Here is a 24,016-nt window from a genome sequence, read left to right on the forward strand (position 1 = left end):
CTTAATGTGTGAACAATGCTGTATTTTTGTATTCTTGGCCAATTTAGTAATTATTCCACATAATCCACCCCGTGACTACAGTCACTCAAGCTCCACGATAATCAATACTGATGGGGAATATCACATGTCCTCTTATGGCGAGGGATATCAAGTGCAAATACTTCTTGTGGGGTGATTAAGCGAGTTAAGCGTTTCATCATAATCCAAAGTCTAACATACAAAACAATTGTCAAAGCAAAGCACAATACAGTGAGTACTAGTAGAACAACAACAGGATGGAGCATCTTGTTAAAAAGTCCTGTAGCTGTTGGTGACCATCCAAAGAGGGTGTCCCACCATTCATGTCCACCGTCTCTCTTGACCCTTTCCAGTACATGGTGTATTTCTTCAACATCATAATGGACAGTAATCAGAGTTCTTTGTCCATTTTCTTGGGCCTCTTTCAACAATCGCTTCAATTCATCGTGTTGTAGCAACTTCCTCACTAGTGAGAGATTCATTCCGATAGGGGTAGGCAGCAAATCTCGAATCAATGTGTAATTAGATTGTAGCAATTGAAAAGACGTAACAGGAGCTGAATAATTGAAGTCACATCCAATGATGTTAGTAAAGTTACAAACACAAAGATTTGAGTTATTACTTATATCTACTGCTATGTCATCTACGAATACAAAAGTACAGGGAGACCTCATGCAAACACACCCTTTCCCAATATATACAAGCACAGTTTCTGGGGTTTCATCAGGTTGTATCTCAAAATGACAAACATTCTGGTTGGTGTCAAGACAAATGTCTTGTGCCTTGAGAGTATTACTCTCACAAATGAATCCTTGTTGGTCTCGTGAAATGCATGCTTCAACATCAACAGTTTGCCATTTATTCTCGTTTTGTTGTGCCCACACTCTATGCTCTACCGGATGGAGTATAGCTCCATGGTGATTCAACCCCAGTGCGATGATTGGGTATATGGTGTATACTGAGGCATTGCGTATCGTTAAGACAAAAGCTGTGGCTTTGCTCTCAGTGGGATCATAGGTGAAATTAACCAGATACCACCAGGATTGAAATTTTCTCTCAAACTCAATTGCATTATCCCATATTACTTTTCGAATTTCGGTGGGCAAGGTGCCTTCTTCACCTTCCCTTATAATTGCGGCTGTCATAGATTGCATCCACAGTTGGGCTTGGATACAACTAAGGGCCAAGGAAACATTGTTTTGGGTTGTAACAAGTGCATTTGTGATCAGCTGATGGTCTTTTTCACCTGTTTCCTCCCACTGAGGCAATATATTCGACATGGACAGGGTCAGTTGGATGTATGGGGCCAAGTTGTTGGAATAACCTTAGCTCTTTTATTAGCAATTCTAGTGCATTAGTATGTTGTTCAGTCCACTCCCAGGATTTACCTTTTTTGAGCAAACAATAAAGGGGGCGAGCAATGATGGAAAAGCCAGGGATGTGTTTACGCCAATAACTTAAAGTTCCCAGAACTTGCTGTAACTCCTTCACGCTGGATGGATTCTGTCCATGTTCTATTTTTTTCAGGGTATCCTGAGGGACAGAAGCAGCTCCCTTAATCCACCAGACCCCCAGGAATTTAACTTCCTGTGCGGGTCCCTGACATTTTGAGTCTGGAATTTCCAATCCCAAATCTGATAATGTTTTTCGGATGTTTTGCATCATGTCTTGTACACTTTCTTGGCTCTCTCCCCCTATTAAGATGTCGTCAATATATTGGTATACCGTACATCCCTGTGAAACAGGAATCTCTGATAGCACTTTAGCTAAAGCATTATGAGCAATGGTGGGGGAATGTTTGTATCCTTGTGGAAGTCGGTTAAAGGTATATTGGACTCCTTTCCACGTGAATGCAAACTGCGCTTTGTCTTGCTCAAGGAGGGGAATCATAAAAAACATGTCTTTTACATCTAAGGCAGCCATCCAAGGATGGGCAGCTCCTTTTATCATTGTCACAATTTCAGCGATACTCGGAACCGCAGCGGTCAGGGGTGCAGTGTTGGCGTTTAACTTTCGGTAATCTACTGTGAAACGCCATTGCCCGGTTGGTTTCTTTACTGGCCACACCGGTGAATTATAAGGCGAGTGAGTCCTCTTAATGATGTTTCTTTTTTCTAAATCTGATACCACCCCGTCTGCTCCTGCAAGTGCAGCTGCAGGCAGTGGGTACTGTCGGGCGTTGGTAATTTTAGAGGGAGGCAAAGGTATAGATGTTCCTAATAGGCCCAGTTTAACTGTGTCTAATCCTTTTTTGCGTCCTGCAAAACTCCACACAGTTCCATCCGGGAATTTCCACATTCACCCACGCAGCACGTCAAATCCTAGGAGGTTAGAATGTGAGGCACCCACTAACACTTCTGCCCTAGTCATTCGCTGCTCTCCCGGCAACCAGAGGTTAATTTTTGCAGTGGGGCATGTTTTTACCACACCATCAATTCCTGTGAAGTTGACTCTGCGTCGGGTGGGATTTATACCTAGAAGTTGTGCTGTTTCGTTAGTGATTGCAGACATTTGGGCTCCAGTATCAATAATAAAATTTACCAATATCTTCCGGGGTCCAACAGGAATGATAATAACGGGTTCGGAGTCTTTATGAGAGAGCCATTGGATTGCTAGTACCCGCCGGACAGGGTGGCTCACTGCCCTCCCCGGGGATAGGAGTTTTTTGACTGGGACTCTGACAAATCAATCAAGTTACGTTCCGGTGCAGAAGGCACAATTTTCTCACGACTTGGGGATTCTCTGGTTAGACTTTTCTCCCCAGCCGCATTATTCTTTCTAGTTAGAGATTGGACTAGTGTACGGAGGTCTCCCGTAGGGACACCGTGCAAGAATTGTCGGGGCACCCCTAATTGTAGGGCTTTACGCCACAACTCATTCCGGTCCTTATCAGGCTTAAACCTTTCCTCCGATTTAGGGTTTTGAGTGTGAGTTCGGACTTGGTGAACCTTTCGGGGGTGTTCGGAGGATTTCTCACTAGTTAGGCTGGCCCAGCCCATTCGGCGCCCATATTGATCTATTTCCTGTACATATTCATTCCAGGTGGGCATGTAGTGACGACGGCCCCGCCCATGAGCACCCCGAGCCTCTCGTATACGATCTTGAGTACGAACAAGGAACGGTTTCAGGCAATCGGGAAGACCACGGATGAGAGGGGCTAATCGATCGGGGTCGATAGGGGCTGACATTGGGGATTTCCGAAATTCCTCTCTGTCATACATGGCTTGCAGACAAGCTGCTTTCCGTACAGCCGCAAACAGATCAGAGTAGCCTGTAGCTCTAATCTCTAACGGCTCCCCCCTCTCTCGCGGATCCATACCCCCTGCCCAATAGGCTGCTCGAGCAGTTAGGGAATAATTATGATCCCCAGGCATAGTGGTTAAAAACACTCCTGGTCCCCAAGAGTCTCCTGCTTCTTCCTCACTCAGCATAATTCTGTCCCCCCCTTCAGAAGAAACTCGCCACACGTACTCAACAGCTGACTCTTCTGGTCGCCTCGAATATTTCTCCCTTATTTTTGTTAACTCGGTTGGTGTCCATGGAACGGTACGCACAGTGGTGTGAATTTCATCATCGTCATCAACCGCAGTTTCAGTTTTAACCAGAGGACGTAAAGGAAAAACTTGGGATTTCAAAGTAAAAGTCCTTTCCTCCTCATCTTCTTCGTCATCCTCACTATTAGACAAAAAATCTCCGGTCTGGGTTCCGGAATTTGGATAACACATTAACTTACGAATCTGTTGGACCTGGGTCGAGGGCTGCATTTTATCTAAGAGCCCAGTCACCCTTTCCAATAACATTTTAAGTTGGAGATTTTCACTCCCAAGCTTATCGACTTGAGTTCTTAATTTTTCTCCTGTCTCCTTTTGCAAGGCTAATGATGACTTCAGCACCTCATTCTCCGATTTCAGGGTTGCATATTCTACAGCTGAAATCAGATTAGGAGCAGGGGTTTCTCTAGCTTCTTGTTGTGCACAAGATAAACAGGCGCCTAACACAGCACAAATCACACCCTTGCCTTTCCCCGCTCTGAGCTTCTGTGAAGCCCGACACTCTTCAATACGTTCCACCACTTTCTCTTCATCCTTCCAAAATTTTTGGGCCCACTCCTTCCCAGCCTGGGAAGGGGCACAATCATATTTTTGCAGCAGTTTATCCATGGCAATCCTGCCGACTACGCCAAATTCTGTTGCGTGAAACGGGGCCAAGTGGTTTTGGCAGAAGATAAACCCCCTTGCGTTCTAACACTCCTCACCGAGGTGGGAGGCCAGGTGCGGCTAGGTTTAAATTCTGAGTGATGCCCAATTCAGCACTATCAGTCCAATCGCGTTTAATACATATTAAACTACTACGATTTGGATACACTAATAGTGGGCTGCACCTTCAGTCTAGTCGTGCTCCTGAACTAGCACGGCCTCTCTGTAGTCTTGGTCGCGTTCAGTGAGAAAGCGGAATGACTAGCTACTTAAACAGTGCAGTTTATTTAAACAACAGATATACAGGTTCTTTAGGGTTGCCGGTGATAAATACACTGTCTGCAAAGCACGTGCAAATAAAGATATTGCTAAGTATACAAACGCGCGACAAAATTATAAACGATACAGCCTGGCTATAAATGTAGGGTAGAGATTCTCTAGAGAAATTTCTAAGTCCCCGAGAAAGCGCTCGGTGTAATCGAAGTCTTACCCAAAGGCGTCCCTATGGGGGGGAAGAGAGGCTCAGCCCGTCGACTGATCCCGGAAATCAGCGGTGGAATTCTTCGCGATGGTGTCTTCCCTGACATCCCCTCTCTCTTGGGCTATTTTTATATTATTTTTTTATCTTCAAAGTGGAGTTTGAGTGACTTTAGTCATACATACTTTTATTATGATTAATGTATTCAAGGAGGAGTGTTCACACCTCGGGGGCGGATAGCCTCCGGGATGGAGGTGTGTTTTGGTACATTGTGGTGAGCAAAGTTCGCACAAAAGGACAGCATTTCATCAACATTAGACGAAATGTTGGCTCGGGTAGCGTGTAGGCCGCTTATCAGTTCCGTAGTACCATCTCGTCCCCATATCTGCTATTCGCCACAAGGGAAGGCCACGGAACAAGCGTGTTCCGTTCCATCCCTCGTGTAGTTTCGCAAACAACCTTGTACAGGGAATCACAGATGTTGCATTCTTCATGTGCTAGCTGCGGCTGTATTCTACCTCAGAAGCCTCTTGATTTTATGACTTTCCTTAATGTGTGAACAATGCTGTATTTTTGTATTCTTGGCCAATTTAGTAATTATTCCACATAATCCACCCCGTGACTACAGTCACTCAAGCTCCACGATAATCAATACTGATGGGGAATATCACATGTCCTCTTATGGCGAGGGATATCAAGTGCAAATACTTCTTGTGGGGTGATTAAGCGAGTTAAGCGTTTCATCATAATCCAAAGTCTAACATACAAAACAATTGTCAAAGCAAAGCACAATACAGTGAGTACTAGTAGAACAACAACAGGATGGAGCATCTTGTTAAAAAGTCCTGTAGCTGTTGGTGACCATCCAAAGAGGGTGTCCCACCATTCATGTCCACCGTCTCTCTTGACCCTTTCCAGTACATGGTGTATTTCTTCAACATCATAATGGACAGTAATCAGAGTTCTTTGTCCATTTTCTTGGGCCTCTTTCAACAATCGCTTCAATTCATCGTGTTGTAGCAACTTCCTCACTAGTGAGAGATTCATTCCGATAGGGGTAGGCAGCAAATCTCGAATCAATGTGTAATTAGATTGTAGCAATTGAAAAGACGTAACAGGAGCTGAATAATTGAAGTCACATCCAATGATGTTAGTAAAGTTACAAACACAAAGATTTGAGTTATTACTTATATCTACTGCTATGTCATCTACGAATACAAAAGTACAGGGAGACCTCATGCAAACACACCCTTTCCCAATATATACAAGCACAGTTTCTGGGGTTTCATCAGGTTGTATCTCAAAATGACAAACATTCTGGTTGGTGTCAAGACAAATGTCTTGTGCCTTGAGAGTATTACTCTCACAAATGAATCCTTGTTGGTCTCGTGAAATGCATGCTTCAACATCAACAGTTTGCCATTTATTCTCGTTTTGTTGTGCCCACACTCTATGCTCTACCGGATGGAGTATAGCTCCATGGTGATTCAACCCCAGTGCGATGATTGGGTATATGGTGTATACTGAGGCATTGTGTATCGTTAAGACAAAAGCTGTGGCTTTGCTCTCAGTGGGATCATAGGTGAAATTAACCAGATACCACCAGGATTGAAATTTTCTCTCAAACTCAATTGCATTATCCCATATTACTTTTCGAATTTCGGTGGGCAAGGTGCCTTCTTCACCTTCCCTTATAATTGCGGCTGTCATAGATTGCATCCACAGTTGGGCTTGGATACAACTAAGGGCCAAGGAAACATTGTTTTGGGTTGTAACAAGTGCATTTGTGATCAGCTGATGGTCTTTTTCACCTGTTTCCTCCCACTGAGGCAATATATTCGACATGGACAGGGTCAGTTGGATGTATGGGGCCAAGTTGTTGGAATAACCTTAGCTCTTTTATTAGCAATTCTAGTGCATTAGTATGTTGTTCAGTCCACTCCCAGGATTTACCTTTTTTGAGCAAACAATAAAGGGGGCGAGCAATGATGGAAAAGCCAGGGATGTGTTTACGCCAATAACTTAAAGTTCCCAGAACTTGCTGTAACTCCTTCACGCTGGATGGATTCTGTCCATGTTCTATTTTTTTCAGGGTATCCTGAGGGACAGAAGCAGCTCCCTTAATCCACCAGACCCCCAGGAATTTAACTTCCTGTGCGGGTCCCTGACATTTTGAGTCTGGAATTTCCAATCCCAAATCTGATAATGTTTTTCGGATGTTTTGCATCATGTCTTGTACACTTTCTTGGCTCTCTCCCCCTATTAAGATGTCGTCAATATATTGGTATACCGTACATCCCTGTGAAACAGGAATCTCTGATAGCACTTTAGCTAAAGCATTATGAGCAATGGTGGGGGAATGTTTGTATCCTTGTGGAAGTCGGTTAAAGGTATATTGGACTCCTTTCCACGTGAATGCAAACTGCGCTTTGTCTTGCTCAAGGAGGGGAATCATAAAAAACATGTCTTTTACATCTAAGGCAGCCATCCAAGGATGGGCAGCTCCTTTTATCATTGTCACAATTTCAGCGATACTCGGAACCGCAGCGGTCAGGGGTGCAGTGTTGGCGTTTAACTTTCGGTAATCTACTGTGAAACGCCATTGCCCGGTTGGTTTCTTTACTGGCCACACCGGTGAATTATAAGGCGAGTGAGTCCTCTTAATGATGCTTCTTTTTTCTAAATCTGATACCACCCCGTCTGCTCCTGCAAGTGCAGCTGCAGGCAGTGGGTACTGTCGGGCGTTGGTAATTTTAGAGGGAGGCAAAGGTATAGATGTTCCTAATAGGCCCAGTTTAACTGTGTCTAATCCTTTTTTGCGTCCTGCAAAACTCCACACAGTTCCATCCGGGAATTTCCACATTCACCCACGCAGCACGTCAAATCCTAGGAGGTTAGAATGTGAGGCACCCACTAACACTTCTGCCCTAGTCATTCGCTGCTCTCCCGGCAACCAGAGGTTAATTTTTGCAGTGGGGCATGTTTTTACCACACCATCAATTCCTGTGAAGTTGACTCTGCGTCGGGTGGGATTTATACCTAGAAGTTGTGCTGTTTCGTTAGTGATTGCAGACATTTGGGCTCCAGTATCAATAATAAAATTTACCGATATCTTCCGGGGTCCAACAGGAATGATAATAACGGGTTCGGAGTCTTTATGAGAGAGCCATTGGATTGCTAGTACCCGCCGGACAGGGTGGCTCACTGCCCTCCCCGGGGATAGGAGTTTTTTGACTGGGACTCTGACAAATCAATCAAGTTACGTTCCGGTGCAGAAGGCACAATTTTCTCACGACTTGGGGATTCTCTGGTTAGACTTTTCTCCCCAGCCGCATTATTCTTTCTAGTTAGAGATTGGACTAGTGTACGGAGGTCTCCCGTAGGGACACCGTGCAAGAATTGTCGGGGCACCCCTAATTGTAGGGCTTTACGCCACAACTCATTCCGGTCCTTATCAGGCTTAAACCTTTCCTCCGATTTAGGGTTTTGAGTGTGAGTTCGGACTTGGTGAACCTTTCGGGGGTGTTCGGAGGATTTCTCACTAGTTAGGCTGGCCCAGCCCATTCGGCGCCCATATTGATCTATTTCCTGTACATATTCATTCCAGGTGGGCATGTAGTGACGACGGCCCCGCCCATGAGCACCCCGAGCCTCTCGTATACGATCTTGAGTACGAACAAGGAACGGTTTCAGGCAATCGGGAAGACCACGGATGAGAGGGGCTAATCGATCGGGGTCGATAGGGGCTGACATTGGGGATTTCCGAAATTCCTCTCTGTCATACATGGCTTGCAGACAAGCTGCTTTCCGTACAGCCGCAAACAGATCAGAGTAGCCTGTAGCTCTAATCTCTAACGGCTCCCCCCTCTCTCGCGGATCCATACCCCCTGCCCAATAGGCTGCTCGAGCAGTTAGGGAATAATTATGATCCCCAGGCATAGTGGTTAAAAACACTCCTGGTCCCCAAGAGTCTCCTGCTTCTTCCTCACTCAGCATAATTCTGTCCCCCCCTTCAGAAGAAACTCGCCACACGTACTCAACAGCTGACTCTTCTGGTCGCCTCGAATATTTCTCCCTTATTTTTGTTAACTCGGTTGGTGTCCATGGAACGGTACGCACAGTGGTGTGAATTTCATCATCGTCATCAACCGCAGTTTCAGTTTTAACCAGAGGACGTAAAGGAAAAACTTGGGATTTCAAAGTAAAAGTCCTTTCCTCCTCATCTTCTTCGTCATCCTCACTATTAGACAAAAAATCTCCGGTCTGGGTTCCGGAATTTGGATAACACATTAACTTACGAATCTGTTGGACCTGGGTCGAGGGCTGCATTTTATCTAAGAGCCCAGTCACCCTTTCCAATAACATTTTAAGTTGGAGATTTTCACTCCCAAGCTTATCGACTTGAGTTCTTAATTTTTCTCCTGTCTCCTTTTGCAAGGCTAATGATGACTTCAGCACCTCATTCTCCGATTTCAGGGTTGCATATTCTACAGCTGAAATCAGATTAGGAGCAGGGGTTTCTCTAGCTTCTTGTTGTGCACAAGATAAACAGGCGCCTAACACAGCACAAATCACACCCTTGCCTTTCCCCGCTCTGAGCTTCTGTGAAGCCCGACACTCTTCAATACGTTCCACCACTTTCTCTTCATCCTTCCAAAATTTTTGGGCCCACTCCTTCCCAGCCTGGGAAGGGGCACAATCATATTTTTGCAGCAGTTTATCCATGGCAATCCTGCCGACTACGCCAAATTCTGTTGCGTGAAACGGGGCCAAGTGGTTTTGGCAGAAGATAAACCCCCTTGCGTTCTAACACTCCTCACCGAGGTGGGAGGCCAGGTGCGGCTAGGTTTAAATTCTGAGTGATGCCCAATTCAGCACTATCAGTCCAATCGCGTTTAATACATATTAAACTACTACGATTTGGATACACTAATAGTGGGCTGCACCTTCAGTCTAGTCGTGCTCCTGAACTAGCACGGCCTCTCTGTAGTCTTGGTCGCGTTCAGTGAGAAAGCGGAATGACTAGCTACTTAAACAGTGCAGTTTATTTAAACAACAGATATACAGGTTCTTTAGGGTTGCCGGTGATAAATACACTGTCTGCAAAGCACGTGCAAATAAAGATATTGCTAAGTATACAAACGCGCGACAAAATTATAAACGATACAGCCTGGCTATAAATGTAGGGTAGAGATTCTCTAGAGAAATTTCTAAGTCCCCGAGAAAGCGCTCGGTGTAATCGAAGTCTTACCCAAAGGCGTCCCTATGGGGGGGAAGAGAGGCTCAGCCCGTCGACTGATCCCGGAAATCAGCGGTGGAATTCTTCGCGATGGTGTCTTCCCTGACATCCCCTCTCTCTTGGGCTATTTTTATATTATTTTTTTATCTTCAAAGTGGAGTTTGAGTGACTTTAGTCATACATACTTTTATTATGATTAATGTATTCAAGGAGGAGTGTTCACACCTCGGGGGCGGATAGCCTCCGGGATGGAGGTGTGTTTTGGTACATTGTGGTGAGCAAAGTTCGCACAAAAGGACAGCATTTCATCAACATTAGACGAAATGTTGGCTCGGGTAGCGTGTAGGCCGCTTATCAGTTCCGTAGTACCATCTCGTCCCCATATCTGCTATTCGCCACAAGGGAAGGCCACGGAACAAGCGTGTTCCGTTCCATCCCTCGTGTAGTTTCGCAAACAACCTTGTACAGGGAATCACAGATGTTGCATTCTTCATGTGCTAGCTGCGGCTGTATTCTACCTCAGAAGCCTCTTGATTTTATGACTTTCCTTAATGTGTGAACAATGCTGTATTTTTGTATTCTTGGCCAATTTAGTAATTATTCCACAGACCCCGACTCCTGAATGGACCCCAGCCCCACGTCATAGGCAACCCTGTCTTCTGGATGGACCATGAACCTACATTGCATGCAGCTCTGTCTGCAGACCTGCTTCTTGTCCTGTCTCCCTGATATATCCTGGACTCATATTGTGAGATGTTCTTCCTGCAGACCTGCCTCCTGCAATGTCTGTGGCCCTGTCTCCTAGATGAACCCTGGACCCTTGTCATAGATGGTCTTGTCTCCTTGATGCAGCATTTACCCATGTCATAGGCAATTCTGTGGTATTGTATCCTTCCATATCTGTTGGATGAACCATATACCCACATCATAGGTGGCCCTGACTGTGGCCCTGTCTGCAGCCCTGTCTGCTGGAGTGAACCCCAGACACATATTACAATGCTACATGCACCACACATCTATGTTATAAGCGGCCCTGCCTGCAGCCCTACATCCTGCCATATCCACATCATAGGTAGCCCTGTTTGCAGCCCTGTCTCCTGGATGGACTCCTGGATCCATGTCATAGGTAAGTCTTTCTTCTGGATGAACCCCAGAACCACATCATAGGTGTCCATGTCTGAGACCCTGTCTCTGGCCCTGTTTGCAACCCTATCTTCTGGATGAACCCCAGACCCATGTACTAGATGGACTTCAAGATGGCAGAAGGGCACCAAAAGGTGGGGGAGGGGTGCATGGACAAGTTGAAACATGACTGAGGGCTACGGATCCCTCCCAGGAGGCTCACTGGTGCAAATTCTGTCACATGCAAGGAAAAGACCAATCCTGTGAACAAGACTGAGAGGCCCCTGCATCCATTCCGGGCCCAACAGGATGACCATGCAGTGTTACCGGGTCAGACTTTTAGGCTTTGCACAGTGCTACAAGACACAGGGAATGCTGTCTGTGAAAATGGAAAACCAGAACAAAATGCCAACTTCAGAAAAACAAGTGTGAGGGGAAAATAAAAAAAAGACTCTAAGGGGATCCCAAAAAAGACTACACAAACCAGAAGAACTGGCCAATGGGCCTGTAAACCACAAACTGGATTTCAAGGTCAGTGTCACACAGAGAGGGCGGGTGGTGGTGGGGGAGCTCCCTTTGCCCCTGGTTGTGGGGGCAAAGAAAGCTACCTGTAAGACCATTATGGGGTGCAGGCTGGCGCTATATGTGCTTCCTTAGGTCAGTGACCTTATAGAACGTTTCAAAAAGCTCCAACTGACTGACTGAAGAGGGAGAAGTCATGAGTGTGCTGTGACTTGTCTGTGTTCCTGTATGGGCCTGTGGCAGCCAAAGAAATGAGAACAGGCATAGAAGTCACAGCAGCATTCAAGGAAAAAGCCTGGAGAAGTCTGACTGGCAACCAACTCTCCTCATAACCTGTTAATAAAGTTTATCTTTAAGTTAAATTAGTTGTCCGGTGTTTCATTTCATCCATGTGTGAAGTAGCAGCATGTCTACACTGCCACTTCTGCTAAAAGATATTTACTATGCTCCTGGGGAGGTGGGAAGTTTTCAGGGTATAAATCCCCTTTTTGAAGCTGCTAAAAAGCGAATTGCTGATTTGAACAGAAGCCACGTGGCAAACTGGCTTGCAATCCGAGATGCTTACAGCTCACACAAGGACGCAAGAAAGGACTTTAAAAGAAAGAAGGGGCTTGTGGCAGAGGCAGATGCAAAATGGCAGGCAGGCAGGCTTGGTGGATTTGCAATAGTTTTCCAAACACAACGATGGTGTTAAGTACATCCGAACAATGATAGATATATCATCCAAGCATGCCTGGGACATTGGTCTAAAAGGTAAAATAGGTTCTGAAATAGATGGGGCTTTTAAAACCTCAGAAATTACAGACCAACTGGGGAAAAGAATTTTTAAACCAGCCTTTAAACAAGCTGTTAAAGCAGTGCAATGTTCACCATCTTGTTACTAATAATGAATCACCAAGATGTGGAGATATTTCACAGCACACAACACTTTTCACTACATTGATGTGCTGTCATAGTTTATAAAGAGCTATAATCATAGCTTCCACAGGACTATCAGAGCCAGGCCCCTGGATGTGAGCACTTTAAACTTTGCGAGGGTTTCGAAAACCATATATGAGGGTGTGTTTAAAATGAAAGAATCTGAGCATCTGCTCAAAAAGGGAGACCACATCAGGGTGTCTAGAACAAAAAAGAGATTTGAGAAAGGTTATGAGCAGACATTCACAGATTAAATTTTCATAGCAGCTGAAACTGTGAGAAGGGGATAGATACCTGTGTACTGCTTAAGAGATTATGATTATGTAACAGTTGAGGGGACATCTTACCCTGAAGATCTTAAAAAAGTGAATCCTGATGAGGACAGAATCACAAGACTGAGAATATCATTGCTGCTAAAGGTAAAGGAAGAAAGCAAGCTGTTGGTGAAGCGGCATGGCTGGTACCAGAAATTTAACAGTTGGATAGAAACCTCCTAAATTCAGGAAATCTAGTGACTCGCAGTGGAGCACAGAGGGAAAAGAAGGATGGCAGACAGGGATTTCTACATCATGCTATCCAGCAACGACAATGCCGGAATCTTCCTACAAAATACCAGCTCGAACTTTACCATACAGCTGGTGAGGCCCTTGGAGCTCACCAAGAAGTAGGAGGTGGGATGGAGGAAATTCAGTACCCACATGGCTGAAATAACATCAACAAAGATGCCATCTTTGAGCTAGTGCTGCAGGGTAAGTGTGGTGTGTTGATGATAGCTGGCTTCAAGACACCCCCCGCCCCCCAGTCACTCTCTCACTTCCCCTCCTCAACCAGACAGGGGGAGAAAATAAGGTGGACAAGCTCATGGATTGAGATAAAGGCAGTGTAATACGAAAACCAAAATCCATGCACAGAAGCAAAGCAAAAAGAGGAAATGCATTCACTAGTTCCCATTGGTAGGCAGATGTCCAGCCACCTCCTGGGAAGCAGGGCCTCAGTATATGTAGCAGTTATTTCAGAAGACAAATGCCTTAATAATAAATGTCAGTTGCTTCCTCCTTTCTCTCAGCTTTTATTGCTGTGCATGACATCATATGGTATGGAATATCCCTTGGGTCAGTTTGAGTCAGCTGTCCTGACTATGTCCCCTCCCAGCCTCTTTCCCACCCCCAGCCTACTGGCCTTTGAGTGGGGAGCGGGGGGATTGGAGAAACAGCCTTGATGCTGTGTGAGCACTGCTCATAAATATCCAATACACTGGTGCGTTATCACAGAATCACAGAATGGTAGGGGTTGGAAGGGACTGCTGGAGATCATCTAGTCCAATCCCCCTGCTAAAGCAGGTTCACCTAGAACAGGTTGCACAGGATCACGTCCAGGCGGGTATCAACACTGAGTCACAAATGCGAAGCACAGCACTACATGGGCTGCTATGAGGAAAGTTAACTCCATCCCAGACAGACCCAATACAGTAAGACATGGCAGTATACTTTTGGAAAGACTATTATCCATCACTCACCATGTTGATGAAACCTATGACCCATCTTTTTAACCACCACATCAAAGCTTCAGCTGTTGACTCTCCAACAGTGGGCCTGGTCTATGACCCTGTCATAAGGAAAACAAAGCTCAAAACAGAAGAAAAGCTATACACTTTTACTACAAATGGGGATCTAGCACATATTTTGGAGGCTTCTCTGGGGATTGCAGCTAAGAAATTTCCTTTTGTGGGTGACATCATTGGAGGGTTTAACTCTACCTCTACAGATCTTGTATAGCACCAGCTTGTTGGGGACTTCGCAGTTCCATTATTGTGCTGTGTTTCAACTTGTAATAACAATGAGATTGTGACAGTGACATATGATAGGTGATACTATGAGCCGGTAAACTGCCAGCACACTGACACAATCAGCACTGAAATAAAGACTGACAAGAACAAGTGTGTCTCATTTCACTTTGGGAATGTGTGCTAGTTTTGGCTGGGCTAGAGTTAATTTTCTTCACAGTAACTACTATAAGACTATGTTTTGGATTTGTGCTGGAAACAGTGTTGATAATACATAGAATTATAGAATAGTTTGGGCTGGAAGGGACCTTTAAAGGTCACCTAGTCCAACCTTCCCTGCAATGAGCAGGGGCATCTCCAGCTAGATCGAGTTGCTCAGAGCCACATCCAACCTGACCTTCAATGTTCAGTAATGTTTACAGGGATGGCGCATCTACCACCTCTCTGGGCAATCTGTTTGAGTGTTTCACCACCCTTATTGTAAAAAAATTCTTCCTTATATCTAGCCTGAATCTACTCTCTTTTAGTTTAAAGCCATTACCTCTTGTCCTATCACAACAGGCCCTGCTAAAAAGTCTGTCCCTGTTTTACTGTAGGCCCCCTTTAAGTACTGAAAGGCCACTATAAGGTCTCCCCAGAGCCTTCTCTTCTCCAGGCTGAACAACTCCAGCTCTCTCAGCCTGTCTTCATAGGAGAGGTGTTTCTTACAGAAGTCCAGGTAGACAACATCTGTAGCTCTTTCCTTGTCCACTGATGCAGTCACTCCATTGTAGAAAGCCACCAGGTTGGTCAGGCAGGACTTGCCCCTGGTGAAGCCATGCTGGCTGTCTCGAATCACCTCCCTGTCCTCCATGTGCCTTAGCATAGCTTCCAGGAGGATCTGTTCCATGATCTTCCCAGGCACAGAGGTGAGGCTGACAGGGTGGTAGTTCCCAGGGTCCTCCTTTCTACCCTTTTTAAAAATGGGTGCAATGTTTCCCTTTTTCCAGTCACCAGGGACTTCACCTGACTGCCACGACTTTTCAAATATCATGGAGAGTGGCTTGGCAACCACATCAGCCAATTCCCTCATGACTCTGGGATGCATATTGTGAGGTCTCATAGATTTCTGTACGTTCAGGTTCCTCAGGTGGTCTCAAACCTGATCTTCACTTACAGTGGGAGGGACTTTGCTCCCACAGACCCTGCCTTGTGGTCCAGCCACTCAAAAAGCATGAGGAGAGAGGTTGCCAGTGAAGACTGAGGCAAAAATTGTTGAGTACCTCAGCCTTCTCCTCGTCTGTTCTTACCAGTTTGCCAGTGTTGCTCATCAAGGGGAGTATGCTTTCTTTGACATTCCTTTTCTGGCTGACATACCTGTAGAAGTCCTTCTTATTCTTTGCATCCCATGCCAAGTTCAGCTCCAGCTGCGCCTTGGCCTCCCTGGCCCCATCCCTACAAAACCAGGCAGTGCCCCTATACTCTTCCCAGGACACCTGTCCCTGCTTCCACTGCCTGTGCATCTCTTTCTTGCCCTTTAGGTTGACGTGCAGGTCTTGACTCAGCCATGCTGGTCTCTTGCCTTCCTTTCCTGATTTCTTACACCTGGGGATCAAGAGCTCTTGCACTGTGCGGAAAACGTCCTTAAAGATCTGCCAGCTCTGTTCTGCTCCCTTGTCCCTGAGGACCGTTTCCCAGGGGGTCCTATTGACTAACTCCTTGAACAACTGGAATTTTGCTTTCCTAAAATTCAGGGTCCTGACTTTATTCTTTGCCTGACCCATATCCCTCAGGACTCTGAACTCCACCAGTGCATGATCACTGCAGCCCAGGCTGCCTCCAATCTTGACATCACTGATTAGCTCACTTGTGTTGGTGACCATCAGGTCCAGTATCACATCTCCTCTGGTAGGGCTGTCTATTACCTGGCTTAAGAATTTATCCTCTATGCACTCCAGGAGTCTCCTGGATTGACTACAGCTCACTGTGATACTTTTCCAGCAGATGTCGGGGTGGTTGAAGTCCCCCAGCAGGATGAGAGCCTGTGAGCATGATGCCTCCTGTAGCTGGAGTAAGAAGGCTTCGTCAATAGGCTCCCCTTGATAGGGTGGCCTGTAGTAGACACCAACCACAGGGTTCCCCTTGTTGCCTCAGTGTCTAATTCTTACCTATAAGCTTTCAACCTGCTCATGGCTATTCTTCAGAGACAGCTCTTCACACTCTATCCATTTCTTGATGTAGAGGGCAACCCCTCCACCCCTCCTTCCTTGCCTGTCCCTTATGAACAGCCTATAGCCATTGATAGCTGCACTGCAGTCATGGGATTTGTCCCACCAGGTTTCAGTAAAGGCAATCAGGTCATAGCTTTCTAGCAGCATGGTGGCTTCCAGCCCCTCCTGTTTGTTGCCCATGCTGCGTGCATTGGTGTAGAGGCACTTCAGCTGGGGGAACACCCCTTAATTCCTTTGAGGTATTTCACTGGTGTTTCCCTCTTGGCTCCTATTACCTCAGGAGTGTCTGGCTTATCTCTGTAAGACTTCAAGTGTGCTGAAGTGTAGCCAGCATGTCTCAGAGAAACAGGCTGCAGGTCCTCACTAGCACTCCATCCCTCTAACCATTGCCTGTCATCCCACAGCTTGTCACGGGCAAGCCTAATATTGCTCCCCTTTCCCCCTCAAGCTTAGTTTAAAGCTCTGTCAATAAGCCCCACTAGCTCATGAGCATATACCCTCTTCCCCCTTTCAGAAAGGTTAACCCCATCCGACGCCAACAAGCCTGGCAGCCTATAGGCTATCCCATTATCGAAAAAGCCAAAATTCTGGTGGTGTCACCAGCCACGGAGCCATGTATTAATAGACTGGGCCCGTCTGTTTCTTCCAATGTCACTGCCCGCAACTGGGAGGAGAGAGGAGAAAATAACCTGTGCTCCAGATTCCCTTACCAACCATCCCAAGGCTCTGAAGTCTCTTTTGATTGCCCTTGGACTACGCGTTGCAGCTTCATTGCCACCCATGTGGAAGAGCAGTAATGGATAATTGTCCGAGGGCCCTACCAAGCTAGGAAGTTTCCTAGTTTTGTCCTTAACCCAGGCCACAGGGAAGCAGCAAACTTCCCTAAGAGGAGGATCTGTCCAGCATACTGGACCCTCTGTTCCCTTCAGAAAGGTGTCACCTACAACTATAACCTGTCTTTTCTTGCTCATGGAGGTGGTCGTGATACAGGAGGTTGGCCTTTCTGACCTTGGCAGCACCTCTGGTGAAGATGGACTGTCATCCACATCATTACCTAGTGACTGGCTTCCACATCCAGAGCCTGATACTTGCTGTATAGAGGCACCTGGGAAAGCAGGGTGGGCAGGGAGGGTGTTCACCTGCTGCCCCAAGCATGGACTTGCCTCCACTCACTCCCCTCCTTTAAGCTACTGCCTTTAGCCTGGTGGGGGGAGGATCCAGGATCCCCTTGATCTTGGGTTTTTATCTGGTGGCTGTTCCCATTTCTGTCTCAGGGAGGGTAGAGTATGGTTCCACCAGTCTATCTCTTTCTCGGACTCCCTAATGCTCCTTAACCTTTCTACTTCCTCTTAAGCTCTGCCACCAGGCTGAGCAGATCATCCACCTGGTCACACCTCACACAGCTGTTCTCTCTACTGCCATCTGTTACCAATGAAAGGCTCTAGCACTCCCTGCGGCATGAGACCTAGATGGCTGCATGTTTTTGTGGCAGCTCTGCCTGGGTTGCCACATCCATTCTGCTGAGTGAAGAGGACATAGTTTTCCACTGGATGGATACCATAGTTAAGCTCTTTCTGAGAGGGTGACGACCACCAATTGAACTTACCTCTTGATGTGGTAGGGCTACTATGCTCTTCCTCTGTGCCCTTCCATGCAAACTGCTGCACCACACCCTGTTTGCCCTCTCTGGTCACTGCACCCCTGGTTGATGGTGCTTCTCCCACGAGAGCTGCTGGCCCCTTTCGGGTCTGTCTGCTGCCCTGGTGTTTCCTTACCTCTGGAAAAACCCCTGTGCACCAAGATCAGCCACTCCGCTGCGGGTTGTACTGGCTCTGGAGAAACTCCCCTCGGCGACTGCAATTATATGAATTCATTATTAGTTGCATCATAAAGCAGAAAATTTGGATTTGCAAACAGCAAATATGTTGTCATATTTTGCTCAAAGATGATTGATAGATTTGTAGCATTTTTGAAAACTTTAACTTTATATGTCTTAATTGAAGCAACGGCAATACAGCTGTTGTAGTATGTAGCTCAGTTCAGACTAAATGCCTGAGAATGGAAGAGCTTGCAGATGAACTCCTACACTTGCCCATTGTTTTGATTTAACCCCACCCAGCAGTTAAGCACCGCACAGCTGCTCGCTCACTCCCTGCCAGTAGGATGGGGAAGAGAATCATAACGGTAAAAGTGCAAAAACTAGTGGGTTGAAATAAAAACAGTTTAACAGATAAAACAAAAGCTGCACGCCAGCAAAGCAAGATAAGTGTCGTGGTTTAGGCTGGACTGGCCACTGAGACAAACAACAGATGCTCTCCCTCTACCTCCCTCTCCAAGGAGAGGAGGGAGAGAGTTAAAGAGATTTATGAGTTTAGAAGGAACTAAACTACTTTACTGAAATATTAAGAATAAAATAAAAGGAAAATAATGAAATATATACAAAAAATACATACATAGTGATCTGAGCATGACGCAAATGGTATGGAATAAGGGGTAGAATGTCCTGGTCTGAGGTAAAACAGAACCAATTTTCTGTTCAGTAATTTTACTTTGCAGCTAAGCCTCTCCTAACTAACTGAACTCTTTGAAACTCTCTGAAATTAACATCATATTGTGCAGAAACCGTTCGCTCTCAGAGTGATAACACCTGTGTTTATAGTGAATACCAAGGAATGGTATGCAGAGATGCTCTTGCTTATACTTATTGCTATAACAACCAAGGTCATGCTTATATTACATCAAGGACTTTTTCAGCTTCCCATAAAAACTGAGAGGGCGCATAGACAAGACGTCATGCTCAGTGTATAAATGGGAGTTGGCCAGGAGGCAGGGATCCGTGATTGCTGCTTGGGACGGGTGATCATTGGGTGGTGAGAGCAATTATATTGCATCACTTTATTTTGTATGTTCCTTTACCATTATTAGTTTTTCTCTTCCGTTACTGTTCTATGAAACTGTCTTTCTCTCAATCCATGAGGTTTTTTCCTCTTTTTTCTCCCTCTTCTCCCTGTCCTACTGGAGTGGGGAGAGTGAGTGAACCGCTTCATGGTCCTAGTTGCCAGCTGGGTTAAATCACTACAGCATGTTTGTCAAGAGATGGCTGAATATGAGCCAGCAGTGTGCCCAGGTGGCCAAGAAGGCCAATAGCACCCTGACTTGTATCAGAAAAAGTGTGGCCAGCAGGATTAGGGAAGTGATCATCCCCCTGTACTCGGCACTGGTGAGGCCTCACCTTGAGTACTGTGTTCACTTTTGGGCCCCTCACCACAAAAAAGACGTTGAGGTGCTAGAGCAGGTCCAGAGAAGGGCAACAAAGCCGGTGAGGGGTCTAGAGAACAAGTCTTATGAGGAGCAGCTGAGGGAACTGGGGAGGTTGTAACAAGGTGGGTGTCAGTCTCTTCCCCCAAGAAACAAGTGATAGGACAAGAGGAAATGGCCTCAAGTTGTGCCAGGGGAGGTTTAGATTGGATATTAGGAAAAATTTCTTCACCAAAAGTGTTATCAAGAATTGGAACAGGCTGCCCAGGGAAGTGGTTGAGTCACCGTCCCTGGAAGTATTTAGAAGACTTGTAGATGTGGTGCTCAGGGACATGGTTTAGTGGTGGACTTTTCAGTGTTAACAGTTAGACTAGATGATCTTAAGGGTCTTTTCCAACCTAAAGGATTCTGTGTCTCAATTGCATCAGAAAAATGTATAAGAACATCCCAGTTGCTATGCCAATGATTCTATTCAACAGTAACAGCCAAAGTCCAGACTGAAATCCTTGCACACAGTGCAGAACATATAAGCTTATTAGAAGTTCTACTAAAATCAAGGTGGTGGCTAAGGTTGTTTCAAACCAAAGGAAAAAGGCATCACTTGAGGGAAGAACCGTAGCTCCTAGGGTTCAAGTGCTTCCTTGGTTCTTGTTTTATGGACAAGATATACTATCACTACTTACCGAATGTCCTGGTCTGAGATAAAACAGAACCAATTTTCTGTTTTGTAATTTTACTTTTTAGCTGGGCCTCTTCTAACTGACTAAACTCTGAAATTAACAGCATATTGTTCAGACACTGTTCACTCTCAGAGTGATAAGACCTGATTATACCAAGGAATGGGATGCACAGGGGCTCTTGCTTAGACTTATTGCTATAACAACCAAGGTCAGCTAACTTCACTGCTTGCCCCGTTAGAGGGTCGGAAGCAGAAATGCATAGAGGGGTCCCACCTGCAGGGAGGAGCAGACAGAACAGGTGACCCAAAACTGACCAACAGGGTATTCCATCCCATTTGCATCATGCTCAGTATAAAAGCTGAGGGATCAAAAGGTCAACTCTCTTTCTTCAATGGCCGACGTCTGAGGAGGACCCTGTCTGTTCGTCTGCTTTTGATCCTGATCTGAGCATTCCTGACTCCAGATCCGGAATCCAGCTCCTGTCCGTTGCTGACTCCAGTCTGGGACTTTCCCTGTGCCTGCTGGTGACATGATCGTCATCCTGGGAGCTGGATAGGGTTTTGTATATACTGTATACTTTTTATTTATGTATTTATTTTATTATTATTTACTGTTTCCTTATTTATTAATATTTTCATTAAAGTAGTTTAGTTCTTTTTCTAAACTTGTAAATCTCCTTATCTCTTCCTCTCCTCTCTTTGGGGGTGTGTGTGAAAGGCCATCTGTCATTCTGATTGGCCAATCCAGCCAAAAGCACGACACTGTAAGACTAGTAGTAATAATAACAAATAGGAACATTCACATTCCTTTTTTCAAGAATTGGTATTCTGGACGATGAGAGAGGGAATGAATCCCTTTTCCTCCATCCCTTCTCACCAGCTACAGGCCTAGATATTAAAAGCTGATTTTCGAAGTTGCAGAGAAACAGCCTCTTACAGCACACAGTAGGTTTTATTAATCCTTCTGTTGTGATTTAGACTGGGCTGGCCACTAAATGAACCACCTCAAACCAGGACACCTTCACAACTAAACAATACAATTTCAAGGGCCACCTACAGCCAAACTCTCAGGCAACAATATACAGAATTAGAGTAGCCTTTCAATAACACACATGCAATGTGGTGATGTTGCCCATCAAATTAAGGGATGTATTAAGGTCCCTTTATTTTATTTTTTTGCCACAATATCACAGAATCATAGAATGGTTTAGGTTGGAAGGGACCTTAAAGTTCATCTAGTTCCAACGCCCCTGCCATGGGCAGGGACACCTCCCACTAGACGAGGCTGCTCAAAGCCCCATCCAGCCTGGCCTTGAACACTTCCAGGGATGGGGCATCCACAGCCTCCCTGGGCAACCTGTTCCAGTGCCTCACCACCCTCACAGTAAAGATTTTCTTCCTAATATCCAATCTAAATCTACCCTCTTTCAGTTTAAAACTGTTACCCATCATACTACCATTACACTCCCTGATAAAGAGTCCCTCACCATCCTTCCTGTAGGCCCCCTTTAGGTACTGGAAGGCTGCTATAAGGTCTCCCTGGAGCCTTCTCTTCTCCAGGCTGAACAGCCCCAACTCTCTCAGCCTGTCCTCATAGCATAGGTCCTCCAGCCCTCTGGTCACCTTCGTGGCCCTCTACTGGACCTGTTCCAACAGGTCCATGTCCTTCTTGTGCTGAGGGGTTACAGAGCTGCATGCAGTACTCCAAGTGGGGTCTCACAAGAGAAGAGTAGAGGGGCAGAATCACCTCCCTCGACCTGCTGGCCATACTTCTTTTGATGTAGCCCAGGACGTGGTTGGCTTTCTGGGCTGCAAGCACGCATTGCCTGCTCATGTTGAGCTTCTCGTCCACCAACACCCCCAAGTTCTTCTCCTCAGGGCTGCTCTCAAGCCATTCTCTGCCCAACCTGTATTTGTGCTTGGGATTGCTGTGACTCAGGCGCAGGACCTTGCACTTGGCCTGGTTGAACTTCATGAGGTTCACACAGGCCCACCTCTCAAGCCTGTCCAGGTCCCTCTGGATGGCATTCTTTCCCTCCAGCGTGTCGACCGTGCCACACAGCTTGGTGTCATTGGCAAACTTGCTGAGGGTGCACTCAGTCCCACTGTCCATGTCACTGATAAAGATGTTAAACAGCACTGGTCCCAGTACTGACCCCTGAGGAACGCCACTCGTCACAGATTTCCATGAGGACATTGAGCCATCCAGAGTAGTTTTGAGAATAGCTCAATGGATTCAGCTTTATAGGAATGTAGGGGGCAACTGGATATTTTCTTTTTAAAATGAGAGGGAGAAGAAAGGATTATTTTTCTACTAGGATAACAATAAAGCTATACAGTCCAGAAACAGTATTTTCGTGGTTTAACCCCTGCCAGCAACTAGGATGACACAGCTGTTCGTTCACTTCTCCCCCACCCAGTGGGGTGGGGAGAAGAAATCAAAAAATAAGGAAAACTCATGGGTTGAGATGAAGACAATTTAACAGGTAAAGCAAAAGCCGCTCACGCAAGCAAAGCAAAACAAGGAATTAATTCACTACTTCCCGTCAGCAGGCAGGTGTTCAGCCATCTCCAGGAAAGCATGTCTCCATCACATGTAATGGTTACTTGAGAAGACAAAACGCCATAACTCCGAACATCCCCCCCTTCCTTCTTCTTCCCCCAGCTTTATATGCAGAGCATGATGTCATATGGTATAGAATAACCCTTTGGTTAGTTGGGGTCAGCTGTCCCAGCTGTGTCCCATCCCAGCTTCTTGGGTGCCCCCCACCTTCTTGTTGGCAGGTCAGTATGAGAAGCTGAAAAGTCCTTAACTGCTTATCAACAAATACAATATTAGTGTGTTATCAACATTATTCTCATCCTAAATCCAAAACACAGCACTATGCTAGATTCTAGTAAGAAAATTAACTCTATCCCAGCCGAAACCAGGACAAGTATATATGTCTATATTCCCAATAGCCAAACAGCAGGATTTCATAACCTGCAACATCAGTACTTCATCTCAAGCTACCTGGTGTATAATGCCTCACAGCCCTTATCCCATTGCTATCCCAGGAGTGATTCAGAGTGACACAGAGCAGAGTAGCAGTCACTGCACAGCTTGACATTTGCAGATGAGAGCACAGTTAGATAATTTCAACTCTGATGTTAGCACTATGGTAAATACAGCTTTAGCTACAAGGAGTTAGTGATGTTTCTTGTCTCGTATTTTACAGTACAAGCCAGAAGGTGTGTTTATAGCATTTAATACTAAAAGGTAGACCATCAGAAGGTAAAGCTAGGGCTGAAAAGAAAGAAGCAGCTTTTTAGATTATTTCAATACAGCCTTTATCAGGGGGTAGCATAAAGCAACAGACAGCATAGAGTCAAGCAGTATTTAATGGAAACCTGAGAGGGATTACAGATTTCCTCCATACCATGACATATTTCAATTTAAGGCATGGAATAAATCAGAGTAGACAGTATGGAGTTGGAACACAGAAAAGTCAGTAATAAACTTGGAGGATAGTAAGAGATAGTTGAAAACATGGGGCTAGACCCTGCCTTTCAATTGATTTAGATTCAAGTGGGCACTGCACAGCACTAAGGAG

The 24,016-nt window shown here is 45.7% G+C and overlaps 1 protein-coding gene across 17 annotated transcripts in view; it reads right to left on the minus strand.

Moving 5' to 3' along the window:
• Positions 1–1,831: 1,831 nt before the first annotated feature.
• The window catches only part of LOC141735523 (PC4 and SFRS1-interacting protein-like), a 66,155-nt gene continuing 43,970 nt past the window's right edge, over positions 1,832–24,016 (minus strand). For 5 of the 17 annotated variants that reach the window (XR_012584766.1, XR_012584767.1, XM_074568445.1 and 2 more), the window contains 3 exons: positions 18,262–18,340; positions 14,010–14,098; positions 1,832–5,813 (listed from right to left, as the gene is read on the minus strand). Coding sequence is in view for 15 of the 17 variants with exons in the window: in XM_074568445.1 (XP_074424546.1) it covers positions 2,655–4,178 (1,524 nt within the window). In the remaining 2 variants the exon portion in view is untranslated. Of the gene's footprint in view, positions 14,099–16,400; positions 18,341–24,016 lie in introns of those variants that run through there. The other 12 variants (XM_074568459.1, XM_074568451.1, XM_074568452.1 and 9 more) reach the window with 5 other exon arrangements.

The sequence above is a fragment of the Larus michahellis genome, chromosome W (genome assembly GCF_964199755.1).
Source record: "Larus michahellis chromosome W, bLarMic1.1, whole genome shotgun sequence".
Lineage (NCBI taxonomy): Eukaryota > Metazoa > Chordata > Aves > Charadriiformes > Laridae > Larus > Larus michahellis.